At 53.8% G+C, this 22,761-nt stretch overlaps 9 protein-coding genes across 9 annotated transcripts; 6 read left to right on the forward strand and 3 right to left on the reverse strand.

The window, feature by feature from the left end:
- Positions 1–987: 987 nt before the first annotated feature.
- Positions 988–2,537, reverse strand: P168DRAFT_293585 (TFIIH/NER complex subunit TFB3). The gene is made up of 3 exons (XM_024837835.1): positions 2,439–2,537; positions 2,145–2,385; positions 988–2,087 (listed from the first exon to the last, which is right to left on the reverse strand). The coding sequence occupies exons 1-3, from the start codon at positions 2,482–2,484 to the stop codon at positions 1,274–1,276; spliced, it is 1,101 nt and encodes a 366-aa protein (XP_024688895.1). The 5' UTR covers positions 2,485–2,537; the 3' UTR covers positions 988–1,273.
- P168DRAFT_293586 (prefoldin-like protein) lies at positions 2,508–4,543 on the forward strand. Its single transcript, XM_024837836.1, has one exon. It carries the CDS (start codon positions 2,777–2,779, stop codon positions 4,526–4,528), a length of 1,752 nt encoding a protein of 583 aa, XP_024688896.1. The 5' UTR covers positions 2,508–2,776; the 3' UTR covers positions 4,529–4,543.
- Positions 4,544–4,963: 420 nt separating this feature from the next.
- Positions 4,964–6,066, reverse strand: P168DRAFT_293587 (uncharacterized protein). The gene has a single exon (XM_024837837.1). It carries the CDS (start codon positions 5,933–5,935, stop codon positions 5,072–5,074), a length of 864 nt encoding a protein of 287 aa, XP_024688897.1. The 5' UTR covers positions 5,936–6,066; the 3' UTR covers positions 4,964–5,071.
- A 153-nt stretch (positions 6,067–6,219) lies between these two features.
- P168DRAFT_293588 (putative GTPase NOG2) lies at positions 6,220–8,855 on the forward strand. Its single transcript, XM_024837838.1, has 3 exons — positions 6,220–6,405; positions 6,458–7,208; positions 7,630–8,855. The coding sequence occupies exons 1-3, from the start codon at positions 6,308–6,310 to the stop codon at positions 8,455–8,457; spliced, it is 1,677 nt and encodes a 558-aa protein (XP_024688898.1). The 5' UTR covers positions 6,220–6,307; the 3' UTR covers positions 8,458–8,855.
- Positions 8,856–9,088: 233 nt separating this feature from the next.
- On the forward strand, positions 9,089–11,110 carry P168DRAFT_285430 (protein kinase IKS1; the record flags this gene model as incomplete). Its single annotated transcript, XM_024836205.1, has 2 exons — positions 9,089–9,147; positions 9,226–11,110. The coding sequence occupies 2 exons, from the start codon at positions 9,089–9,091 to the stop codon at positions 11,108–11,110; spliced, it is 1,944 nt and encodes a 647-aa protein (XP_024688899.1).
- A 337-nt stretch (positions 11,111–11,447) lies between these two features.
- Positions 11,448–12,322, reverse strand: P168DRAFT_322366 (SDR family NAD(P)-dependent oxidoreductase; the record flags this gene model as incomplete). The annotated part of the gene is made up of 2 exons (XM_024840563.1): positions 11,448–12,195; positions 12,276–12,322. The coding sequence occupies 2 exons, from the start codon at positions 12,320–12,322 to the stop codon at positions 11,448–11,450; spliced, it is 795 nt and encodes a 264-aa protein (XP_024688900.1).
- Positions 12,323–13,685: 1,363 nt separating this feature from the next.
- P168DRAFT_300097 (lysophospholipase family protein) lies at positions 13,686–15,714 on the forward strand (the record flags this gene model as incomplete). Its single annotated transcript, XM_024838390.1, has 3 exons — positions 13,686–13,737; positions 13,824–14,457; positions 14,508–15,714. 3 exons carry the CDS (start codon positions 13,686–13,688, stop codon positions 15,712–15,714), a joined length of 1,893 nt encoding a protein of 630 aa, XP_024688901.1.
- Positions 15,715–16,339: 625 nt separating this feature from the next.
- On the forward strand, positions 16,340–20,920 carry P168DRAFT_307625 (uncharacterized protein). The gene is made up of 2 exons (XM_024839125.1): positions 16,340–20,107; positions 20,168–20,920. Exons 1-2 carry the CDS (start codon positions 16,344–16,346, stop codon positions 20,727–20,729), a joined length of 4,326 nt encoding a protein of 1,441 aa, XP_024688902.1. The 5' UTR covers positions 16,340–16,343; the 3' UTR covers positions 20,730–20,920.
- A 270-nt stretch (positions 20,921–21,190) lies between these two features.
- On the forward strand, positions 21,191–22,043 carry P168DRAFT_293591 (uncharacterized protein). Its single transcript, XM_024837839.1, has 2 exons — positions 21,191–21,717; positions 21,794–22,043. Exons 1-2 carry the CDS (start codon positions 21,490–21,492, stop codon positions 21,995–21,997), a joined length of 432 nt encoding a protein of 143 aa, XP_024688903.1. The 5' UTR covers positions 21,191–21,489; the 3' UTR covers positions 21,998–22,043.
- The last annotated feature ends 718 nt before the right edge of the window (positions 22,044–22,761 follow it).

The raw sequence follows: 22,761 nt of genomic DNA on the forward strand, positions 1-22,761 counted from the left end.
GTCAAAGCCAGCTTTAGCCTTGGTGATTGTGCTACATATACGTGAGTACGAGTACGAGTACCAAGGACTATACTTGGAATTGAAGCCCGTACTCGGGGGCTTCACCAAGGAACCATGAGCTACTTTTGTGCCGCTGACATTGCTACCACTATCCACGGAGTACTATGTCGATGTTCCCTCTACCTTTTCCCTTTTTATTTTTGAATTTTTATTTTCTCAATCTTGTGTCTCTTCATCATTATACCCGCCCTAAAACTCACATCAAACAGTAACAAACAAACCCCATATCTGTATGTCTCACATTCATACAGTAGTCACATAGTAAAGGAGCGAGGGGTGTAAACAAGCAAGCAACATTTCAGATATCCATCTCACATCCTGCAAGGTTTTTTCTAAATATACGATCTTCTTCCCCTCTTCTGCGGATTCAGTTCCTTGCTGTGGTAGGGATGTACAATCCTGATACTGTTTATATTGGGAGTTGGAGGAGGTCCCTTTGTGGAGGTTTGCATGGGAGCCTCGCATGTCGGTGATATCTCGCCCCTCATCTTGGACGGTGCTATACTTGGTTGTTTTTACTTTGAATTATTAGACAGGGTGTATGGTGTTATTGAATATGTCTACTAAATTATATGTGTTAATATTTAGTCTAAGATAGCAAGTACTATATCACAGCTAGCGTTCTATATATATTATGAACCAACAGATGTGCTTTGAATATACACCAGAACACCCGAGACACACCTACGCGTCCATAGTATATCGTATACCGATGACAACTCCAATTGTCAATGAGTATAGCTATCAGGCCATCCAGTCCCCATTCTGGTAATGGCTATTGATGTTACTTGATACCTCAACAGGACACGGACCCGAGATGGGATTTCCGCGCCGACCGTGAACGCGTCATACAATCGAGCCGCAGTCAGCTTAGGCTCACCATCTACAGCCACCTCATCAGTCAGATCCTTGAAGATCCGTGATCTGCCTGAACTGATGACGTGGAAGGAGGCCTATAGGCATACACAAATCGAGATGATTGGATTTGTGAGGGAAAGATGAGGTCTAAGATTTGGATTTCTTTTTTTGCTCTATTTTTGATTGAGAACCGGAAAATAAACACAGGTAATGGATGAATAATTCAATGATTGATGAACGCCCTCGCTATGCACCCGCTGAAATGCTGATTGATGGTGAGCTCGTTGAGAATGGCTAGCCAAAATTTCGAAGCTCCAAAGACAGTCTACAATGGTGGTAAGTTATATAGTGGGCCTCATGACTGTCCTGTCGTGGGCACAGGCTGTCCGACGCCTAGAGGAGCGGCCGAATCTCGTTCGGCAACCTCCTCGTCGATAAAGCAGCCTAGACCGGCAAACGCCTCGAGTAGTGTCCGCGAGTAGTACTCCCGCAGATCGAAACCACCAGCCTGCATCTGGGCATTCTGCCGAATCGGCTCCAGATAGCTGGAGGGATAATACTCGCTCTGAGTGAAGTAGTCTCGTTTGCCGGGAACCAGCCCGCCAAACGGATCGTAAGGTTTCTCGGGCTCGGGGGTCTTGATCCGTTTGAGACCCTTGATGAAGCCGCCGTCGTCCTGGCCCGCAGCCCTGGCTGCCGGCTGCCCTGACATCTTCGCATCCGAGTTCCGCAGCGCAGCCTGTTTCTGCCGGATACGCTCTTCCTCGCTCCGTCGAGCGGATGACTTCTTGAGCAGCACCTTTTGGCCTTGGCGCGCGATAGCTGCCGCATCTGCGGGGCGCCCAGACGCAAGACGCGCGAGGACGTCTTCTCGGCCTGCGATGAGCTCCCGTCGTTCGTTCTCGTATTCCATCTTGGCGGCCTGGCGGCGGATCCGGGCCAATTCTTGTTCCTGGGTTTGTTGTTCCTGGAATGAAGAAGCCTCTTTCTCCTCGAGGGCCTGGTTGGCCCGGATGGAGCGGACGTTGCTGGATGCGTATTGTTGGAGATTGGCTTCCGTTTTGGCGACGTCGGTGCCGTAGACGAGGTTGGCGATGATCTCTTCTCGTTGTTCCAAAAAGTCATCGTAGGCGCGCTTCGAGTCGAACTCCTCTTCGCGACGGTTGAGGCTGTATGCTTTTGTCAGCTTTCTGCCATTCCACCCCGCCAAAGGAGTCTCAACATACATCTGCATGACCCTGCGCCGGATATCCACCTCCCTCTCCACGTTGATGTCCTCGAAGGTCTGCTTGCGGAACCGGTTCTTCCTCAGCGTCTTGTGACACCCCGCGACGGGACAGTTCGCCGGACCAGACGAGAATATCCGGTCGACACAAGACTCGCACATCTTGTGGTAGCATTCAGGATTGATGAGGAACTCCATATCAGGGTTCAAGTATCGCGACGACTTGCAGACAGGGCAGACCTCTTAGAAAGACACAGTTAGTACGGGCTAGCTTCACCAGGTGCGAGAAACATACCGTCGTCATCCCCGCGATGGGCCATCGAGGCACGAGGAGGCGCCATGATGCGAGCTGTACGAGACAAGGGAGGAGGCGAGGTAAAGGATTGAACAATAGTCAGTCAGTCATGGGAAGAAGTTCGATGGAGCCTGAGGTATGCGGGATGGTTTGATAATCGATCTGCCCGTCCGCCAATCAGAGGCTCCGGTGGTGTTCCGCCATGCGGAACTCATCTTTTTCTGACATTCTTTGCCGTCTATAACTTTTGGCAATCTTCTCAGTTCACTCCACGCTCTTATCTGGTTCAATCATTTTCTTTTTTATTCTTCTCTATACGGGATATTATTTTTTCCATAATGGAACTTTCAGACCGCAGCTTAAACGACCTAGAGCGTCAGCGCCAGCAGCTCGAAGGCAACATTTCCAAGCTCCAAGAATCACTCTACCACTGGCGCACATGGGAAGCGGAATATGATGGATTGAGGGAGGAAATCGGCAGCCTGGAAGATGAGGCCACGACGGACGACTTTCTCCAGGTGGGACGGGACATGGGTGGAACGCAGGTCAACGAAAAGGAAGTCAAAGTGATTCTCGGAGACGACAAGGGCGTCACTCGGACCAGACAGCAAGTGGTTGACCTCATATCGCGCCGCATCGACTATGTGAGGCAGAACGTGTCGATTATGGAGCGCAGACTACGCACTGCAGAGAACGAGCTGCAGACGCTTGACTCCATCGAGCAGCTACCCGCGGAACCCACGGCGGACTTTCCCATGACGGAGATTTTCGAGGAACTCGACGAGGACGGGAATGTGGTTTCGAGCAAGACGTCCCGACCAGGAAGTGAGGCAAATGATCTATTGGACGTGTTGAAAAAAGCTGGTGTGAAAGACATACCGAGTGCTCCCCAGTCGGATACACAGGTCGGGCGTTCGCAACAGGTGAAGTCGGAGCCTGAGGCCAGTGAGGAATTGGAAACCGAAGAAAAACAAACGGATATCCTATCACCTACCCACGGTGTTGAATCCACGCACGAAAATGACACATCGGCTGCGCCGGAATCAACAACGTCTGACGACCGAGATGTTCCCGTTACGGATGTGGACGAGTCCCCGGAAGATGCCGAGCTACGACGCGAAATGATACGATACAGCTTGGATGAGGTTGGCGCTGTAGTTGCCGAACTTGAGATGGACGAAGATGGGAGCGACGTCACTCTTGACGATGATTATGATGCCCTTGCGTATGATGACGATGATGACGACGATGAAGAAGACGAACACGGTCGGACAACCGGGCGTGTCCTTGATGAGGACTACCACCAGCAGATGCGCGACCTAGAGGCAAAGCTGAACGCCCGAGGCATGTGGAACATGGGCAAAAACACCGGATCTCTTCCAGAGCAGGTGCAAACTGAACTGGAGCAGCCGGTCGCGGTTAAGGTCGAGCCCGCGCCGGTGGCGGAAACGGTCAAGGAGAAGAAACCGAAAAAGAAGGTGGCTTTTGCGGACGACCTTGACATCGCCCCGGCTCCCAAGTCGCCGGCCCTAGAAAAGAAGATAACCCCGACCAAGGAGTCTACCGTGCCGGCCGTATTGGACTCTGTCATCGAGCGCGCAAAGCCGGCCGAAAAGGCTCCCCCGACGAACAATGCACCGAAGAAAGTCTCGCGTTTCAAGAACCGGAGCGCAACCGCAGGCAATACAGCAGCCATGACTGAAAGCTCTCGCCCGGTCAATCCCGGACCGCAACCCAGTTCAGGCGCATCCTCAACACCACCATTGTTCCCCGCCAAACCATCCGAACCGAAGCCCTTCTCCCAGCCGATCCAAGGCATCGACGAGGAGCCACCCACCCGCGGCCCCAAGGGCAAGATCATGGCCGACAAGCTCACCGAGCACGAGCCTTCCGCCAACGCCGTGGCCCCAGAACCCGACGAGCTCGACGACCAGCTGCACCAGCGGGAGATAGCCAGCGAATTCTACCGCATGCGCAACCGAATGATCCAGCAAAACGGCGGTTTCTTAGAAGAGCCCGAGACGGTCCCGATCGAGACTGAAGATGCTCCTAAGCGCGTGAGCAAATTCAAAGCCGCGCGAATGAGTTAGTCCGTTGGATAGGTGAGAGAAGTATATACAAAAACAGAGATATACCCTATTTTCGTTCGGTCCTGTCTTTTTGCCGTAGAATTGCTTTATATATGAAGCCCGGAACTTTCATTGCCATGTACTTTGAGTATATGGCAAAATGGTTATATCAAATCAGTGGTATAACCGTGTCCAAGATTCCAAGATTGATCTTACGAGGGCTCTCTGACTGCTTCTCGCTTACGTGTCATTCACCGGACGTATTGGACTCGATGAGTACTTATGGACGGTGTGGCAAGGAGGCAATGGAGAAGTGGTTACGTTTCACCCCCGACATCTAGAATTCAACCGAGGCATACACCTCGATAATACTTCTTCTTCTACTTCATCCTCTTTATATACCTCTTATCGTACGTCGCATAGTGGTCACTTGAAACCTGTAAGATGATGTCCTTACATTGATAAGGCTAGGTATACACAAATCCAAAAGTACAAGCTCATATGATTGCTTTGACAGTAGAGAAAAATAGAAGGAAACGATAATATACAGTAGTCCAATGTACCTCACAGCTTGCCACCGGTAACCTGCTCTCCAAGCTTCTTGACTCTGCCCTGGATGAGCTCCCAGCGAGAAGCCTCGCCCTTCCGAGACTCCGTGGCAAGGCTCTGCACGGTCGGGGGCACGCCCAAGTTCCAGACGTTCTGGCCCTGCTGGTGGTCATTGCGCCAGGCTTCATTCTCGCCCTCGGGGAAGATCCGATCGATCTCAGCGGCCAGCTGCGCCTCCGTGGTGATGAACTTTCTAGCACCCATGTAAAGATCTTGTACCGAGTTCAACCGCTCGAACTCCTTCAAGGCCTTCTTGTACTCGTGTCGCTCTGCCGACTGCGCGAGTCGCGCCTCGCGCGTCGGGTCCGGCAGCACCGTCTCCTTCCGGGGCAGCATGTCCTGCGTCACCGACTGGCGGGTGAGTCGCTCGTCCTCCCGCTCGGGCTGCTGGAAGATGTGAGCTCGTCGTTGCTGCTTCTCGGCGCTCTTCCGGACCATCTGGTCGGTCGTCTTCTGCTTCCGGCTGTACAGCTCCTGCAGACCTTCGCGCAGGTTCTGCCTCCGCTCCTCGGCCAATTGTCTCCGCCACTGGAGGAAGTCGGCGTGGGGATCATTCGGATCGATCTTGGTTTCTTTCGTTTGAGCCGGGGTCACGGCTGCGAGGTACGCCTCGGTAGGCTTGTCCGCGCGGCGAGCGGGGAAAAGGTCGCGGGGGACGGGTAGGGTACCCTTGACACGGCGCTTCGAGGGCAGGTCCGGCTGGAGGGAGCGAGGGACTTCAATGTAATTGGGAGATTCAGGGCCGACTCGACGAGTGGTGGACGAGGTGAACCCTCGGACTTGCGTCGTGGCAGTGCGGCAGTTGCGGAGGAAGGACATGGTGACGCGTGAAGCCTGTGGCTTCTAATGGAGGTATAATTTATTCGGAATATATTCAGCAAAGAAATAAAGAAAGAATTCAACAGTAACTGACTCCAACCGTGGCAACAAGCAAGCTAAACAAGGCCCGGAGACACGCAGTACTGGAGAGAGTCGGGAAAAGATCGCAAGCGTGGATTTTGTCGCTGCTGGTCCGTGCTCGGTTTGGCTTGGCGCCCGCAGAAAAAAAAAATAATCTGCCGCTCACTTTTTCTTCACTTCTTCTCTCTTCCTCTACTTGCGCTTTGCCAACTCTCTCCTTTTTCACACCCACTCTTTTATTTTTAGGTCTTCTTAAGTGATTTGATCGGTCTTTAAGAAGCACTATTCATCATGGGTACGGGAAAGAAAGAAAGGACCCGGAAAGACCGGCAGGGGAAGACTGGAGATGGCATGGCTAATGTCACGGTCAAGGGTGAAAACTTTTACCGGTATGGGTTACTGTTCTATCTTGGGGTGTTATGGTCACTAATTGTCTGTTAGGGATGCCAAGAAGGTCAAGACCTTGAACATGTTCAAGGAGGGCAAGGCCCAGCGTGATTCTGTAGGAAACATCACCAAGGCTGCTTCGTACCAGTCTCGGGATGCCCCCGTCGCTCGGATCGAACCCAACCGTAAATGGTTTGGGAACACCCGTGTTATCTCGCAGGAGGCGCTGTCGTCGTTCCGTGAAGCTGTCGCTGAGCGATCTTCCGACCCTTACTCGGTTCTGCTCAAGACCAATAAACTCCCCATGAGTTTGATCAGAGATAACACTGGGACGGTCAACGGGTTAAAACAACATCAGGCGAAGATGGCTATTGAGACGTCTCCGTATAACGATACGTTTGGCCCCAAGGCCCAGCGTAAGCGTGTCAAGCTGGGTGTTGCGTCCTTGGAAGACCTCGCTGGAGAGACGTCCAAGGTGCAGGAAGCCTATGCTGACAAGCATGACCAAGAGAAGAACGACGACGGGAGTTTCATGGTCAACGCGGACGTGGGTCATATTGTCGATGACTTCACTACTGCGCCCGTCGCACGCGAGTCTGTGTTCCTCAAGGGACAGAGTAAGCGAATCTGGAACGAGCTGTACAAGGTCATTGATTCGTCGGATGTGGTTATCCACGTTCTCGATGCTCGTGATCCTGAAGGCACTCGCTGTCGAAGCGTTGAGAAGTACATCCGAGAGGAGGCTCCTCACAAGCATTTGATTTTTGTGGTCAACAAGTGTGATCTTGTGCCCACTGGTGTTGCAGTAAGTCTCATACTTCCTTGTTTCCCTTGTTTTTCTTGTTGTCTTTCTCCACCCCCCACCATACAATCGGATACTCTCCGTGCCATCGTCAAGTCAAGGCTCCTTCCTTCGGCCCTGCGTCGTATTTTTCTTTCCCATGAAAGGATGTCTGTTACGGCTTTGGTAGATCAACGCAGACCCGCGCCGACCTTCTTTTTGAAGCAAGGCTGACTGGCTTTCGTTTTGGAAGCCGGTCGTATGGGTCACGCTGTGTCTTGTAATCTAGTTGAGTCCTGTCCCGCCATCGAGCGAGCTTGTAGCAGGACTCTCAATTACATTTCACACATTCTATGCACATCCATCACAATGTTTTTATCGTTCTTTCTTTTTCTTTCTTTTTCTTTCACGCTCTATCTGGCGATCGGGACTAACGAGACGCCAGGCTGCTTGGGTGCGACATCTGTCCAAGGACCGTCCTACGCTTGCCTTCCATGCCTCGATCACCAACTCTTTCGGCAAAGGCTCCCTGATCCAGTTGCTTCGGCAATTTTCTTCTCTGCATTCCGACCGGAAGCAGATCCAAGTCGGGTTCATTGGTTACCCCAACTCTGGAAAGTCGTCTATCATCAACACTCTGCGCAAGAAGAAGGTGTGCACTGTCGCCCCTATCCCTGGTGAGACCAAGGTCTGGCAGTACATCACCCTCATGAAGAGGATCTACCTCATCGATTGCCCGGGTGTGGTTCCGCCCAACCCCAACGACTCGCCGGAAGATATCCTTCTTCGTGGCGTTGTCCGAGTGGAGAATGTCGAGAACCCCGAGCAGTACATCCCCGCTATCCTCAAGCGGGTGCAGCCGAGGCATCTTGAGCGGACGTACGGCATCAAAGAGCCGGCCGATTCCATTGAGTTCCTCACTTTGCTTGCACGCAAGGGCGGTAAGCTTCTTCGCGGAGCCGAGCCCGATTTGGATGGCGTCGCCAAGAGTGTTATCAACGATTTCCTTCGCGGCAAGATCCCGTGGTTCACCCCGCCTCCTTTCAACCCGGCCGAGAAGGGCCAGAAGATCGAAGGTCGTGAGGGTAAACTCGGTGAGATGCGTCGCAAGCGTAAGGTCGAGGATACTGCCCCAGAAGAGGTCGACAACAGCGAGCAGACCTCGGCCAAGGCCGGCTCTGAAGACGAGGAGTTCGGAGGACTTGACAGTGATGATGACTCCATTGCCAACCTCGAGGTCAGTGACGTGGAGAGTGGAGAGGAGAATGACTGAGCGTCTGGGCCACCACTTTTCCATCCACCATTTTCCATCCAGGAACGAATGGAACCTCTTGGGGAAACAACCTCACCCACGAACGACAACCAGCGTCCATTGCCCGCAGTAGGCGCACTTCCCGTCGCCTCACACTCAGCCATCTGGCTGGAGACTGCAGGCTGCGAACCTTTTCGCTCCCGGAATGATGCTTCCGACGCACCGGGGGAGTCGAGAACACCACCGTACGTGGTGTCCATTTAGTCGTGGCTTCACGGCCCATGTTGGACATGCCACCTGGGTTGCCTCTTGCCAATGGTTGGGGGGGTGACACCTGCGACCTAGTGTCCTGTACACATTACTCGTCAAATAGATACCCACATATAAAGCTGAAATGCAAATGCAATCCACCTATGAAGCTATTTTAATTTGTTTTTCTTTTCCTGGTCGTAGCTGCATATTGTAACCGGGCCTGCTATGGGTCGGTTCAACTCACCGCCGGCGCTCACCGCCCAGCCTCACTTTCATCATCGGCCGCACCAGCTTCTTTTCTCCGCCTTGCTGTGACCTCATAAGCTCCTTTGGCAAAACCGATTTCAGCCTCCCATGTCTCCCCATTCTGGCAAGGCAACGTGCCAGTTCTCCCTGAATCATGGAGAATGATGGCATGACAGTTGTTCCTTATAACTTATCTAACCTCGATGTAGTCCTGTGAGTTCCCACTCGCTCCTTTGATCTATTAGCGATCGTCATGGGTTTATCCTCATCGTGGAATTTGTGTCCGTATAGGCGTCATAACGATTCCGTCGTCGTCTTAGATCGCGACTCGCAACAGCTGGTCCTCCGAAACACCGCCGACGATGATGATGCGAATCTCGAGTTAGCCGATTGTCCCTACTGCCGTCGCCCATTGCGGGACGGCAATGCCGGACAGGGGAGCCACCATACTACTCCCGGGGCGCAACCCGAATTCATCAGTCCCGAGTACTTTCGCATGCTTCACAATAGTCTTCCCGCCGCGGACAGGTCGAATCCTCCGTCTCCCCGTCGACGTTTTGTGCAGCCGGCTCTTGCAGATGGCTCGTCGGGCGGGAGTAGAGGGGCCCCGACCGCACAAGGGATCTCATCCGGGGCTTTCACACAGGACTATTTCAAGAAGTTTTTTGTAGAGGAGTCGGTTCTGGGGAAGGGTGGGAAAGGCGTGGTTCTGCTGGTGAAGCATGTGTTGGACGGCGTTTCCCTCGGACATTACGCGTGCAAGCGGGTGCCTGTCGGAGACGACCATGAATGGCTCAGGAAAGTGCTGGAGGAAGTGCAATTGTTGCAGCACCTGTCTCACCAGAACCTCGTTTCATACAGGCATGTCTGGCTTGAGAATGCCAAGATCAGCACTTTTGGACCTAGCGTACCGTGTGCGTTCATTCTGCAGCAGTTCTGTAATGCTGGAGACTTGCACAACTACATCTGTGGTTCAGTGCAGACCTCGACGACTGCCCAGCAGATGAAGGATCGATTGAGGAGGCGATCTAAGGGCGAGCCGGAACCTCAGAGCGACATCGGCGGGCCTCGCAGACTCAATTTCGATGAAATATATTCCTTTTTTCGTGACATAACGTCTGGTCTCCGACATCTTCACTTAAACGGTTATATCCACCGGGATCTGAAGCCCAATAATTGCTTATTACACCAGACGCAGGATGGGATTCGCGTTCTAGTGAGCGATTTCGGTGAAGTCCAGTCGCAGGACGCGATGCGACGATCGACCGGAGCCACTGGGACAGTGTCATACTGTGCGCCCGAGGTATTGCGGCGGGAATACCAAGGGGGGCCATTTGGCAACTTCACCTTCAAATCGGACATCTTCTCGTTGGGCATGATCCTATACTTTCTATGTTTTGCGCAGTTGCCATACACCAACGCCGACATCATCAACGAAGAGAAAGAAGATTTAGATCGGCTGCGGGACGAGATCAGCCAGTGGACCGGCTTCGACGATGCCCGACGGATGAGACCCGAACTCCCAGAGCAGCTCTACACTTTTCTGGGGCGCTTGCTGTCTGTGGATCCAGATCGACGGCCTTCTGCGGAGGAAGTGTTGAATGGCCTTCAAGCTGGCGCCAACGGCAACGACAGTTTCCGCCATCGACGGGCCAGCTCTTCAGGCTCAGACGCCCACTCCAGCTCCAGAATACACCCAGTGGATGACCCGAGCGCATCGTCCGTCCAATGGCCGTCAAGCACGAAGAGACGATTCTCCCGAAGTCCCGTTGCCGTGCGACGCAACTCTCAGAGTACCCAAGCAGCCGATCTGACCCCTGTCTTTGAAGACCTCGAAACCGACCAGAGGCGAATGTCATTGAGCCCTGAGCGCGACCTAGTAATCCGACATAGATTCTCTAGTACACCCGCACCCAGCGAGTCGCCAAGGGGTCGCGAAGCCCCCGATGATGAAAGAGGAACGCCACTACCGCCTCTACCGCCGCTTTTACCCCCGCCTCCGGGACGGTTCTCCTTCTTAAGATCCCTATTACCAGGGTCAATCAGTAACTTCGAATCAACCCTCTCCTCCCCAATGATGCCCTCGCGTTCTTCCTCCTCAAACTCGCCACCGCATTCCAACCATGCACTCCCCTCGCCGTCAACCCCTGGGTGTTCTACCCTTTGGTCCTCCTAGCGGCTGTCTGGTTGAACACACGCAGTTTCCGGCTCCAGGTAGCTGCCCTCTTCTTGCATCTGCTGATAGTTGGGGTGTGTATGCGCTTGCAATATTTGTGTTTGTGGCCTGCTGTGCCGACGGGGATGTTTTGAGGTGAGGGTCTTGTAACCATATTCCGGGTTTGTCTATTACGATATTATGTGCATTACATGTGTTAATACCGTGGGTTTGTGGTTGTAGTGGTTATGTAAATAGTAATCGCATTGAGGGTATCCCAACACTGAAGTATCAACCATAGACTCAGCTACGGGTCAATGACCAGGCCAAATACACCAATACAAGTAAATAAAAACAATCACCTCACCCCCCCATTAACCTCCAAAACACACCCATTCACAAAACTACTCCCCTCCGAAAACAAAAACGCCACCACATCAGCAACCTCCTCCGGCCTCCCAATCCTCCCCAGCGCAATACGGCCCCTCGCACGCTCAAGCGCCTCTCCCCCAGCCACCTTCGCCGCGTTAGTCGGCGTATCTGTTGACCCCGGCGCTACAGCATTGACCCTAATGCCTTTAGGGCCCAATTCCAGCGCGAGTGCCTTTGTGAGACCGACGATGGCGAACTTGGTGGCGCAGTAGACGGAGAAGTTTGGGGCGCCTTGCGTGCCGCAGATGGAGGAGACGTTGACGATGGAGGGGGAGGAGGAGGAGAAACTCTCCTGGAGGAGGGGAATGCATGCTCTTGTGACGTTGTATGTTCCGCGGAGGTTGGTGTCTACTAGTTTTGTGAAGTAGTCGTCTGTTGTTTCTGTGATGGGGATCGGAGTGGGGTTTATGCCGGCGCAGTTGAAGAGGTAGGTTAGGGGTGGGATTGAGTATGAGGAGATTGTTTGGGCGAGGGAGGTGCAGGCTGTGCTGGAGGTGACGTCTAGGGGGTGGTAGATGTGTTTTGTTGCTGTTGTGGAGGCTGTTGTGGCTGTGGTGGTGGTTTGAAGGGAGTCTGGTTCTAGGGCTTGTTGGAGGTTGTCGAGGGCCGTGGTGTTGATGTCTGTTAGGATGAGGGTCATGCCTTGGTCATGGAGCTTGTGGGCGGTTGCTTTGCTGGTCAATAGTTAGTTTTGATCTTCTTGCTAGATTGTAATAAGGATGATAGTAGTGGTAGTAGTTGGGTGTTTACTGACCCTATACCGCTGGCAGCTCCGGTGATTAAGGCTGTTTTACCACTCATTATGTTGTTCTTGCTATCTGGGGTACTGATGGGAGTGTGTAGGAGAGATAGAAGTTTTGCTAATTATAATTATGAATTGATTTGGAGACACTGCGGGGTAGTGACAAGCGAGATATAAGTAGGACTATATATGTTAATGTTGATAGCTGATCTTCACTAATGTCGCACCATCTATGTGTCTCTATTCTGTACAGTATGAGGTCTCAATTGACATGGTGAGTTCAACCACCAACACTTAGCTCTAACCCTGATCTTTGTGTTTAAGATGAGGACCCGGCAGATACACTCCCCAACATTCATCATCATCATAAATGTTATATAGAGTGCAGGACTCAGTAGAGATAGATATATTATAAAGGCATGGCGCCATCATGTTCCCCATGGTGCAATCCTCAGGCATGATAGTAGTTTGCATTAGCTATCCCGGTTTATGAATGCTGACTACGCTATACACAATGTGCATACGATCGGAGTATAGCGGCCAATCACGTGGTGCACAGCAATCCATGGTTGTTTCACGTGGGGATGATAAATCCTGTTCTCGCGGTGGGTCAAGAATGTGTTTTTTGTTGGATCTCTTGGCTGTGTGATTCTGTTTACACCCGCATTAAATCGGACTCAATAATTGTCTGAGCCGAGACAGTCTCACTTCGGATGGTTCGGAATCGGAGGATAAGACTGAGTCAACATCACTGTCTGCTGTACTCCGTATCGAAAGAAGGATGGAGAATGCCTCAGGTACCCAGGCACTCGTTAAGATTAAGTTGGCAGCCTGATCCTGTGATTTGTTCCCCATCCACGCTATCGTCTGGCGACCCATCGCGCCCAACCACGGTCACATCATCGCCCCCCCCGACTCAGTAAAGATGGAGCACAAAGGGATGGTGCTTAGTCCTATTCCGGTATGAATCCGACAGGTCCATCAATGCCCCTCCAGGCAGCCAGATTCAACATGACGGATCCAATCAACAAGGTGCATCATCTCCGAATGACAGGGCTGAGTAGCGGTATGCGGTATTCAGGCCCCCCTCTCAGCCACGATACCTTCCTCGATTGGCATCAGTGTCGGGTCGACATTCATTTCCGACGGATTCTCGCGGATGGGGTCGATCATGGACCAAACATGTGGCTGGTTCCCTCGGCTTGTTCGCCCCAATGACCGCTGGTTCTTCAGTGTCAGGTCAGACTAGTTGCGATCGCCCCCTGTTCGGAACCCCTGGCTCGCTGGCTAATTACATTCATATTATTTCATGGGGCCCACTCGGGGTTCCAGTGGAATAAATAATGAAAAGGAACTGGAGATCCTGCGCGAAGCCCCCTCCCCTTCCTTTGGGAATTACACCTGTTGAATAAAGTCGTCGAGATGAGGGCCCCCTTCGCTGCCACTGCCGTTGCTGTGGCCGGTCTGCTGTCGGGTACGTCCATTCCTCCCTTTCGCGAGAATGCTGATTGCTGACCTGACGGTTGATAGCTGCGACCGCTGCCCCCGAACCTGTCTCAGAGCACAAGGCTCTGCTGAACCGTGCGTTGCCAAATGCGCCCGAGGGCTACGTGCCGACGGAGGTCGATTGTCCTACCAATCGCCCGAGCATTCGTAGTGCTGCGAAGCTCTCGCCGCACGAATCGTCGTGGCTGAAGAGCAGACGGGAGAAGACCAAGCCCGCTCTGAAGGATTTCTTCGGCCATGTGAAGATCAAGGACTTCGATGCGGCCGGGTACATCGATCGCACCGCGAGCGACAGCCCCGACCTGCCCAACATTGGCATCGCGGTGTCTGGTGGTGGGTACCGTGCGCTCATGACGGGTGCCGGTGCGCTGCATGCGTTTGATAGTCGCACAGAGAACTCCACCGCCACGGGCCAGCTCGGTGGTCTGCTGCAGTCTGCCACCTATCTGGCCGGTCTGAGTGGAGGCGGCTGGTTGGTGGGTTCTGTCTACCTGAACAACTTCACCACTATCTCCTCGCTGCAAACCACCGGTGAGGGCGACGTGTGGCAATTCGAGAACACCATCTTTGAGGGCCCCGATGACGACAGCCTCCAGCTTTTCGATTCGATCGACTACTTCAAGAATATCGAGAAGGCCGTGTCGGCCAAGGAGGATGCCGGGTTCAACACCTCGATCACGGATTACTGGTAGGACTTTCATCTTGGGGATGATGGGCGGCAGCTGACTGTTTTAATAGGGGACGCGCGCTGGCCTACCAGATGATCAACGCCACCGACGGCGGCATTGACTACACCTGGTCGTCGATCGCCGAAATCGAGGCGTTCAAGAGTGGCGACATGCCGCTGCCCGTGTTGGTGGCCGATGGTCGATTCCCCGGTGAACTCGCCATCAGCACCAACACCACCGTCTTCGAGTTCACCCCGTGGGAGTTCGGCACGTACGATCCTACCATCTACGGGTTTGCTCCCCTGAAATACGTGGGCACCAAGTTCGTGGGCGGATCCATCCCCAAGGACGAGAAGTGTGTGCGCGGCTACGACAATGCCGGCTTCATCATGGGCACCTCGTCGAGTCTGTTCAACCAGGCCTTCTTGAAGGTCAAGGACTCCGACTCCATTCCTTCTTTCCTGAAGAAGGGGCTCCTCAACATCCTGGGCGGCATCGGCGAGGACGACGACGATATTGCCGTGTACACGCCGAACCCCTTCTACCAATACCGCCCCGAGTCGGACCCGAACTCGCACCAGAAGGAACTGGACGTCGTCGACGGCGGAGAAGATCTGCAGAACCTTCCCCTGCACCCGCTCATCCAACCCGAGCGCCATGTGGATGTGATATTCGCGGTGGACGCCTCCGCCGACACCACCTACAGCTGGCCCAACGGCACGGCCCTCATCGCCAGCTACGAGCGCAGTCTAAACAAGACCGGCATTGCCAACGGCACGGCCTTCCCAGCCATCCCAGACGCCAACACCTTCGTGAACAACGGGCTCAACGCGCAACCGACCTTCTTCGGCTGCGACAGCTCCAACCAGACGAGCGCCACCCCCTTGATCGTGTACCTGCCCAACTCCCCCTACACGTCGTTCGGGAACTGGTCCACCTTCGAGCCCAAGTACACCAACTCGGACCGCGACAACAGCATCATCAACGCCCACAACATGGTGACCATGGGCAACGGTACCCGCGACGCCGACTGGCCGACCTGCGTGGGCTGTGCCATCCTCAGCCGCTCGTTCGACCGCACCAAGACCAAGGTCCCCGAGGCCTGCACCCAGTGCTTTGACAAGTACTGCTGGGACGGCAAGACCAACACGACGGCCCCGGCGGAGTACGCGCCCGCCACCGTGCTCGGCGGGAAGACCAGTGCCGGTTCGTTGGCTGGCCCTACAGCCTGGACCGGTATGGTTGCCGCTGCCGTGGCTCTGTTTGCGCTGGTCTAATCCAGCTAATCTTATAATCCTTGGATATTGATTTTGACTTTCATGTTGTATATACCTTTTGCACATTTTACGCACTATATGATGGATGTTGCTGGATATTGAGATTGGCGGATTTGGACATGCATCTTGGAACCCAGATACGGCCGTAAACATATCTCAAATCTTGGATAACCAAATCATACATCATCTTACTTCTCTAATTCTTGTTTAAATTAATACTTCTCGAACTCTTCTACAAATAAGCAATAATCAACCTACACTATTGTATAGCCCAAGGCAACACGTGCAGTGGACCCGTTACCAGGGAAACCACCACAGTCACTAAACCCAAACGAGCCAACCCAAGAACAACACACTAAACTCCACCCCGACTGCACGCCAACGCCAACGCCAACGACAACCGTTCAAACCAGCTTTGCAATCTCCAACCCCGGTCTCCATTCCTTCACGGGACCGATTTTAATATCGCTACATATTCAACTCATCCTCTTGGTGGTCCTACCGGCGCACAATGACCATCGCGACCCGCACGTATTAACCGACACGACGACGCTACTAACAACAGCAACATCAACAACCACCACCACCCCCCTCATCGACGAATACGAATACACCAACACACATACACAATGGCTCGAGCGGCCGTGATTCCGAAGTCGCCGCCTAAGCGCGCGACGCGCACGGCGGCCCAACGAAAGATGACAGCGACATCAACAACGGCAGCAGCTGCTGCCAAGGCAGCACCGAAGACCACGAAAGCGAAGACTACAACGACGACGGCCACGGACGCGAAGAAACGGGGTACGCGCGCTGCGCCGAGGACAGCTGCGCGGGTGACGCAGCCCGAGTCGGACGATAATACCGATGATGAGATTGGCGTTATTGAGACGAAACCGGCTAAAACGCGAGGCAGGCCGGCTGCTACGACGCGGGGAAAGAAGATTGCCACGCCGCCGCCGCCACCTGCGCCGACTGAGATGGAGGATGAGGATAGTGAGGAGGATGAGCTGGCGCAGGTGGACGAGCCGAAGAAGCGGCCTGGTCGGCCTCGGGTTGCTAAGGGTCAGGAGACGAAGCCTGCTGCGGCTCCTAAGACGCGCGGTCGTCCCAAGGGGAGCACCGCGACGAAAGCTACTAGGAGAACCGCCCCGCCGCCCGTCGACGATGTTTCTAGTCAGGGGGCTCCGAGGGAGGTGTTCATCAACTCCAGCGTCATGAGATCGAATATCCTGCGTGGACCGGCGAAGAAGAAAACGGTTACGTTCCAAGTATCAGACTCGGAGAATGAGGAGAGCGAGCCGGAGCCTCCTGTTCGTAGCCGGCGTGGAAGAGCGCCCGGCCTGGCTGCCAAACCCGCTCGCAAGCCTGCCGGCAGGCCTGCTGCCACGCCCGCTCGAGGCCGGAAACCCGCGGCGGCTAAGAAGGGCGCGGCCAAGCCTCTGTCGCCCAAGAAGGCGACCCAGGTCGCGAAGTCGCTGTCTTCGTATGCGAGCTCGGATGGCGAAGACGACGAGTTGAGCGGCGCCAAGGATCAATATCATCTTGTTGTGCGCTCCCCTGAGAAACAGGGGTCAGGAACCACCGGCCTCAGTTCCCCAGTCAAGCGCATCAACTTCGCGCCTAGCCCGCCAAAGCATGTCGATGAGAACGGCGAACCGAACCTCAAGCCTCCGAAGTCTATGGACTTTAGCCAGTCACCGTTTATGTCTAGCCCCGCCCGTCGTCCACCCCCTTCACCATTCAACTACACGTTTAGGGAAACGCCCAAGAAAGGAGGATTCTCCATCGGAAGTGCCGCAAAGCCACTGGACCAGCCAGAGTTAACCGCGACCATTGCATCGCCGCTGAAATTCTCCCCCAAGAAAGCCAACATCGAAACCCCCCGACGCGGAAACCTCTTCGGCGGCCATCAGCAGCCCATCTCCCAACCCAACTTCACGCCCGGCCATGACTCGCCGCTCAAGTCGTCTCCAAAGAAGGGAAACCTCGCCGCTTCGTTCTCGTCTTCGCAGCATAATACACTAGAGACGATGTCTACCCCGCTGAGGAGGAGTCTTTTCCAGAGCCCGGCTAAGAAGTTTTCGTCGCCGAGGAAGAGCTTCATGTCGCCGCGGAAGTTGCCTACGGTGGAGTATGAGGAGTCAGAGGATGAGCTGAGTGCGGATCCTCGTGTGGATCTCCCGTCTAAGCCTGCGGAGTCGCCTTTGCGGATTGAGGAGGCTGGTGACGAGGAGGTCGATGACGAGGAGGCCGAGACTGATATCGAGGAAGCTGGAATCGTTGCACAGGAGGATACCCAACCAGACGACGAGACTGACGATGCACAAGCGACTTCTGAGCATCAAATGCCAGCAGATCCAGAGCCTGAAGTACACTTGGATGCTGTGGACGAAACTGCGAAATTTTACGACTCCGAAGGGACAGAAGACGACGGCCAGATGTCGGAAGACGAGGCGATCGATGGTCCGAGTGATACGATCGTTCATCACGTTGCCGACGCCAACGATGAGCAAGCTCACTCCGATGTCGACGATGAAATGGTCGCTGTTGGTGCTGATAGTCACGCACTGGACGTTGAGGACCTCGATGAAAACATGGAGCGCGAGGAGGAAGGGGCGTCTGAGCATGATTTTACCGAGGAACCCCTTGATGCGAATGCGGACAGTCAAGGTCCCATGGAGGAAAGCGAGGAACAGGAGGATGCAGTGGACGAGATCCATGAGATCCATTCCATTCCGGATGCGCAGGAGCACGCCGACGAAGAACAAGCTATGCGAAACCTGAATGAGGAAATAGACCGCGAAATGGAAGACGATCGCACACTCGACGGGTCTAATTTCTTGCTGCGTCCAAGCCTCTTCCAAGGTCTTGAGGATGTCTTCACTGATAGTGCTACCCAGGGACACGGTGAAGATCGCTCGGAGGATCATACCATTCGCTCGAACCACGCTGAAGACTCTTTCATCCCCCCGACTCAGGATCAAGACAGTTCAAGCTCGGAATCCGATTTCGATGATGAACCTACCCTCGTTTGTGAAGCGAGCGGACAGGTCGTGGCGCCGCCGGTTTCGCCTTACGAAGTCCAGGAATCCGCCAGCCCATCTTTCCAGGCCCCTGCCGAGATGCCTCCGGCCCCGTCTCCTCCGATGACCGGCGAGTATCGCGATACTCTTGATGACATGGACATGACCACCAATACAGACCTTTCTACGGAGTTGGATTACACTGGCGGTTTCGACTATCCCCAGTCACCGACTAAGGCCCAGACACCCCGGCGCTTAGGTCAACGGCGGTCGCTCTTGGGTGGGCCTCGTTTCACCCCCTTGGCACAGCAGCTTGGCCAGTGGAAGGCAAGCAGCCCGGCGAAATCTCAGCCCCGACGTCCCAAGAGAGGTGTTTTCTCCCTGGGTCCGAAGCAATCTAGTGATGTCAGCGCCGCAGGCGTGCTCTCGCCTGCTATCTCTTCTAGTCCGCAAAACCTTCCCGAACAGCCATCTCCTGCTGGCTCTTTCAAAATCCACGAAGATCCGACTGAAGAGCCCCTTGCTGCGGAATCCGAGACACCGGTTGGTTCACCGGCCCGGGCCGACCATTTTCCAAGCAGAAGCCCTGCCCTCAGCGAAAGGGATGAAATCGATTGTATCTCGGTTGTCCCAGAAAGCCCAGTCCATCCCGCGCCTACCCACGAGGAATCCGACGACGAGAAGGAGAATGACGTCCGTCCTCCTATGACGCCTGCGAAGAAAGCCATCAACCCGATGCAGACGTTCCATACTGTGTCCAAAGTGCCTCTCAAGGCTGAAGGCCAGGTCTCGCCCCTGAAGGTATCTCGCAAGAGGGGCCTCTCGTTATCACCAGTCCACTCCAGACCCCGCAAGTCGATCTTCATGCCGTCGCCATCTCGCAAATCCCCACGGCTTCAACGCCCCACGACCCCCCAGCGCCCCAGGCAATCACTCAGCCATGGCCAAACTCCCAACGCGGGCAGCCAACAACGCAGACGCTCCACCGCACCAGCAGCCTCACCAACCCCAGTGAAGAACACCCGCCCAGCTCCCAGCCCCGCCAAAACGCCCCTCCGCGGCGGAACCGACTCCTATAGCCAGGTCCTCAACGGCGCAGTCGTCTACGTAAACGTGCACACCACCGAAGGCGAAGACGCCAGCGGCATCTTCGTCGAGCTGCTTCAGCAGATGGGCGCACGATGCATCAAGAGCTGGTCTTGGAATCCTAGCGCACGTGCGAGCACGTCTCCGGACGGGGAGTCCGAGACGAAGATTGGGAAGGTCGGCATTACGCACGTTGTGTTTAAGGATGGGGGCGTACGTACCCTGGAGAAGGTGAGGCAGGCTAGGGGGTTGGTAAAGTGTGTGGGAGTTGGGTGGGTTCTAGAGTGAGTCCCTTCTGATACTTTCGTTTCATATCTGGAATGACCGATACTAATACGATACAGCTGCGAGAGAGAAAACCGCTGGGTCGAAGAAAGCCACTACGCGGTCGACAGCTCGATCATCCCCCGGGGCGGCGCCAAACGCAGAAAGAGTATGGAACCGCGCGCCCTAAGCAACATGAACGGCACCCTCGTCAAGTCCAACCCCAGCAGCAGCAGCAGCAGCCGCAAATCCGGCGCCGTCGAAGACTTCATGCGCCAGACGCCTCCCCCCAGCGAATCCCCGGACCTCACCCCCCAAACCCGCCGCTACGAGTCCAGCCACGCAGAGCCAGACCAAAGCTACTGCCAGACGCCCAAGACGCCAGGCTCCAGACCCTACGACTTCAACTTCGACGCTATCGGCATGTCCCCGGCAACGCCATACTACCTCTCCCAGCGCTCGCGTCTCGTTCAGCAGACGTGTCCGCCTAAACAAACTCACCAGGGTCTGTTCGGGACGCCGTCGCGTGCGGAATCAGATGAGGTGGAGCCGTCTTGGAAGCTAAAAGCGAAACTAGATGCGGCCCGACGGAAGAGTTTAGCGTTTAAGCCGCGGGTGGGGAGTCCTTTGGTTGATTTATAGGGCAATGTGATGTAATTAGATTTCTTTTCTTTTTGTTTCTGTCTTCTTTGACATCTACGATTTAGTTCTTTGGGTGCCTGAGGCAGGAATTGCATTATTGGTGTGTTTGGATTGGAGATGGAGTTTATGTGAATTGAATTCGGATGGGATTTCTGATAGGTTGGGACTGTTTATTCGATTTGTTTTCATTCATTCTTTCTTTCTTTATTTAATTGGTTTACTGTAACAAAGGTAGTGGTATGCTTGAAGCTCTAGAAAATACGCCCTTCCTACCAAATGCCTACCAAGTGACCGTATTGGTACTATTGTCAACTCACCCTTTTAAGCAAAATGTTTGTTTAGTTTGTATCGGTGATGAGCGCTCATCACCGATACAAACTAAACAAACTTGGATCGCGACCGCGTAGAATCCGTCAAGTATATAGTGATCTCATACCAGCTTAGCTGCATCTTCTCGGGCTCATAGCCAAGCGTGGGGTAGGGGGATGTCAAGGCAAGTTTGAACCATTCCCGACTTTGTCAGGTGTCAATAATGGTTGACGCCTGGGAAAGTAGTATTGACACCTGAAAAAATCGGCAGCCCCGTTTTGAATGATCATCGGGCCCTTGAAGCCATGCAGCATATATATAGGGCACCATCCTTCCTCTTGATGACAGATGGATTGTGATTCAGTCTATCAGCTTAACGAGTTCGCAGTCATTACCACTCTTTGAAACATCGCTCAGATCTGATTATTCATCTTTGCGGAATTCCGTTCAAATGGAGTGGGACCCGAACAACATCTGCTGGTATACTCCTCTGTATAGGTTCGATGACATCCAGCCGTCCCCCTCTATAACCGCCCAGAACGAGGTCCCTGGGATTGGCATGCTATTCTCCGAGGATGGTGATCGCCCAGCACCCAACACCAATTACTTGGCTTGGGACCCCTCCGTGCAGCTTCCATCCCATGTACTTCCCACCATCCAGCCTGCCCAACAGCAATCGGTAAACTCCCCTGTACTCCAAGCACAAGCCCTACATTCTCAAGGGTCTAACATGGGTGAAGGTAACCGCTGGACAGAACCCTGACAGACAGCTCCGTTGCGAATGGAAAGACTGTCGGTACTCCGGTACCTTCAGGCGCAAGGCTGAGCTGCTTCGTCATGTCGATACTATCCATGTCAATCCACAGTCGTTCAAGTGTCAGAGGTGCGCGTCGACATTTAATAGGAAGTACAACCTGAAGGACCATTCACGACGGGTACATAAGACTGAGTGTTTGTGATTTTTCACTATGTTGTTTGTTTGAGGTTGGGGTCAATCGCTTATGGGGAAGTAGTGACCTCTCTGATGGATAACTCGATTTTGAATTCAAGATTTCATGAGATAACTACAATAGATGGATACGTAGATACCAGCCATGTATAGAGCGAGGGTCACCGCTAGATACATAGATCGATTCCGCCCGAAAATCATTCCGTAGCAAGGCGGCAATTTCAGAGGGATTGTGTAATGACAACCTGCACAATCTTCCCACCGGAATGGTTGTACATATAGGAAAGTCCCTTGGGAATCTGTGCCTATGCAGCCACCCTGCTCGTAGTATACCTCCCACTAACTGACCAAGGATGGGATCCCATTGCTCAGATTGATCCAGTCGAGTCTTGGTCAGGGGTATCCACAATAGGGCAAAGTCGTCACGGGGATAGTCTGGATTGGCTAAAGCAACCCGTCGAGTCAGCCTGGGTCTGATAGGTATGGCCTTTGGGTGATGAAAAACCGTGCCCTTTCCGCCCTGGCCGTTGCTGCCTTGGTTTGCGATTCTCTTTGGTGTGAGCTTGTTTTATATTGCTTCCAATACAAGTTTCACTAGAACAAAATGTATAAGATTCCTCTTTGATATATAGTAGTGTTCAATTGAAAAGGGCCTGAGAATTGCTGTTAGCACCCCTGTCAGGATGGCCTGCGAAGCAGGCCATCCTGACAGGGGTGCTAATAACTTATATTCTTAAGTACCTTCTTTTCCCGCCCTCTATTAGAAGTACATGA

This window comes from Aspergillus campestris, assembly GCF_002847485.1.
Source record: "Aspergillus campestris IBT 28561 chromosome Unknown P168scaffold_15, whole genome shotgun sequence".
NCBI lineage: Eukaryota > Fungi > Ascomycota > Eurotiomycetes > Eurotiales > Aspergillaceae > Aspergillus > Aspergillus campestris.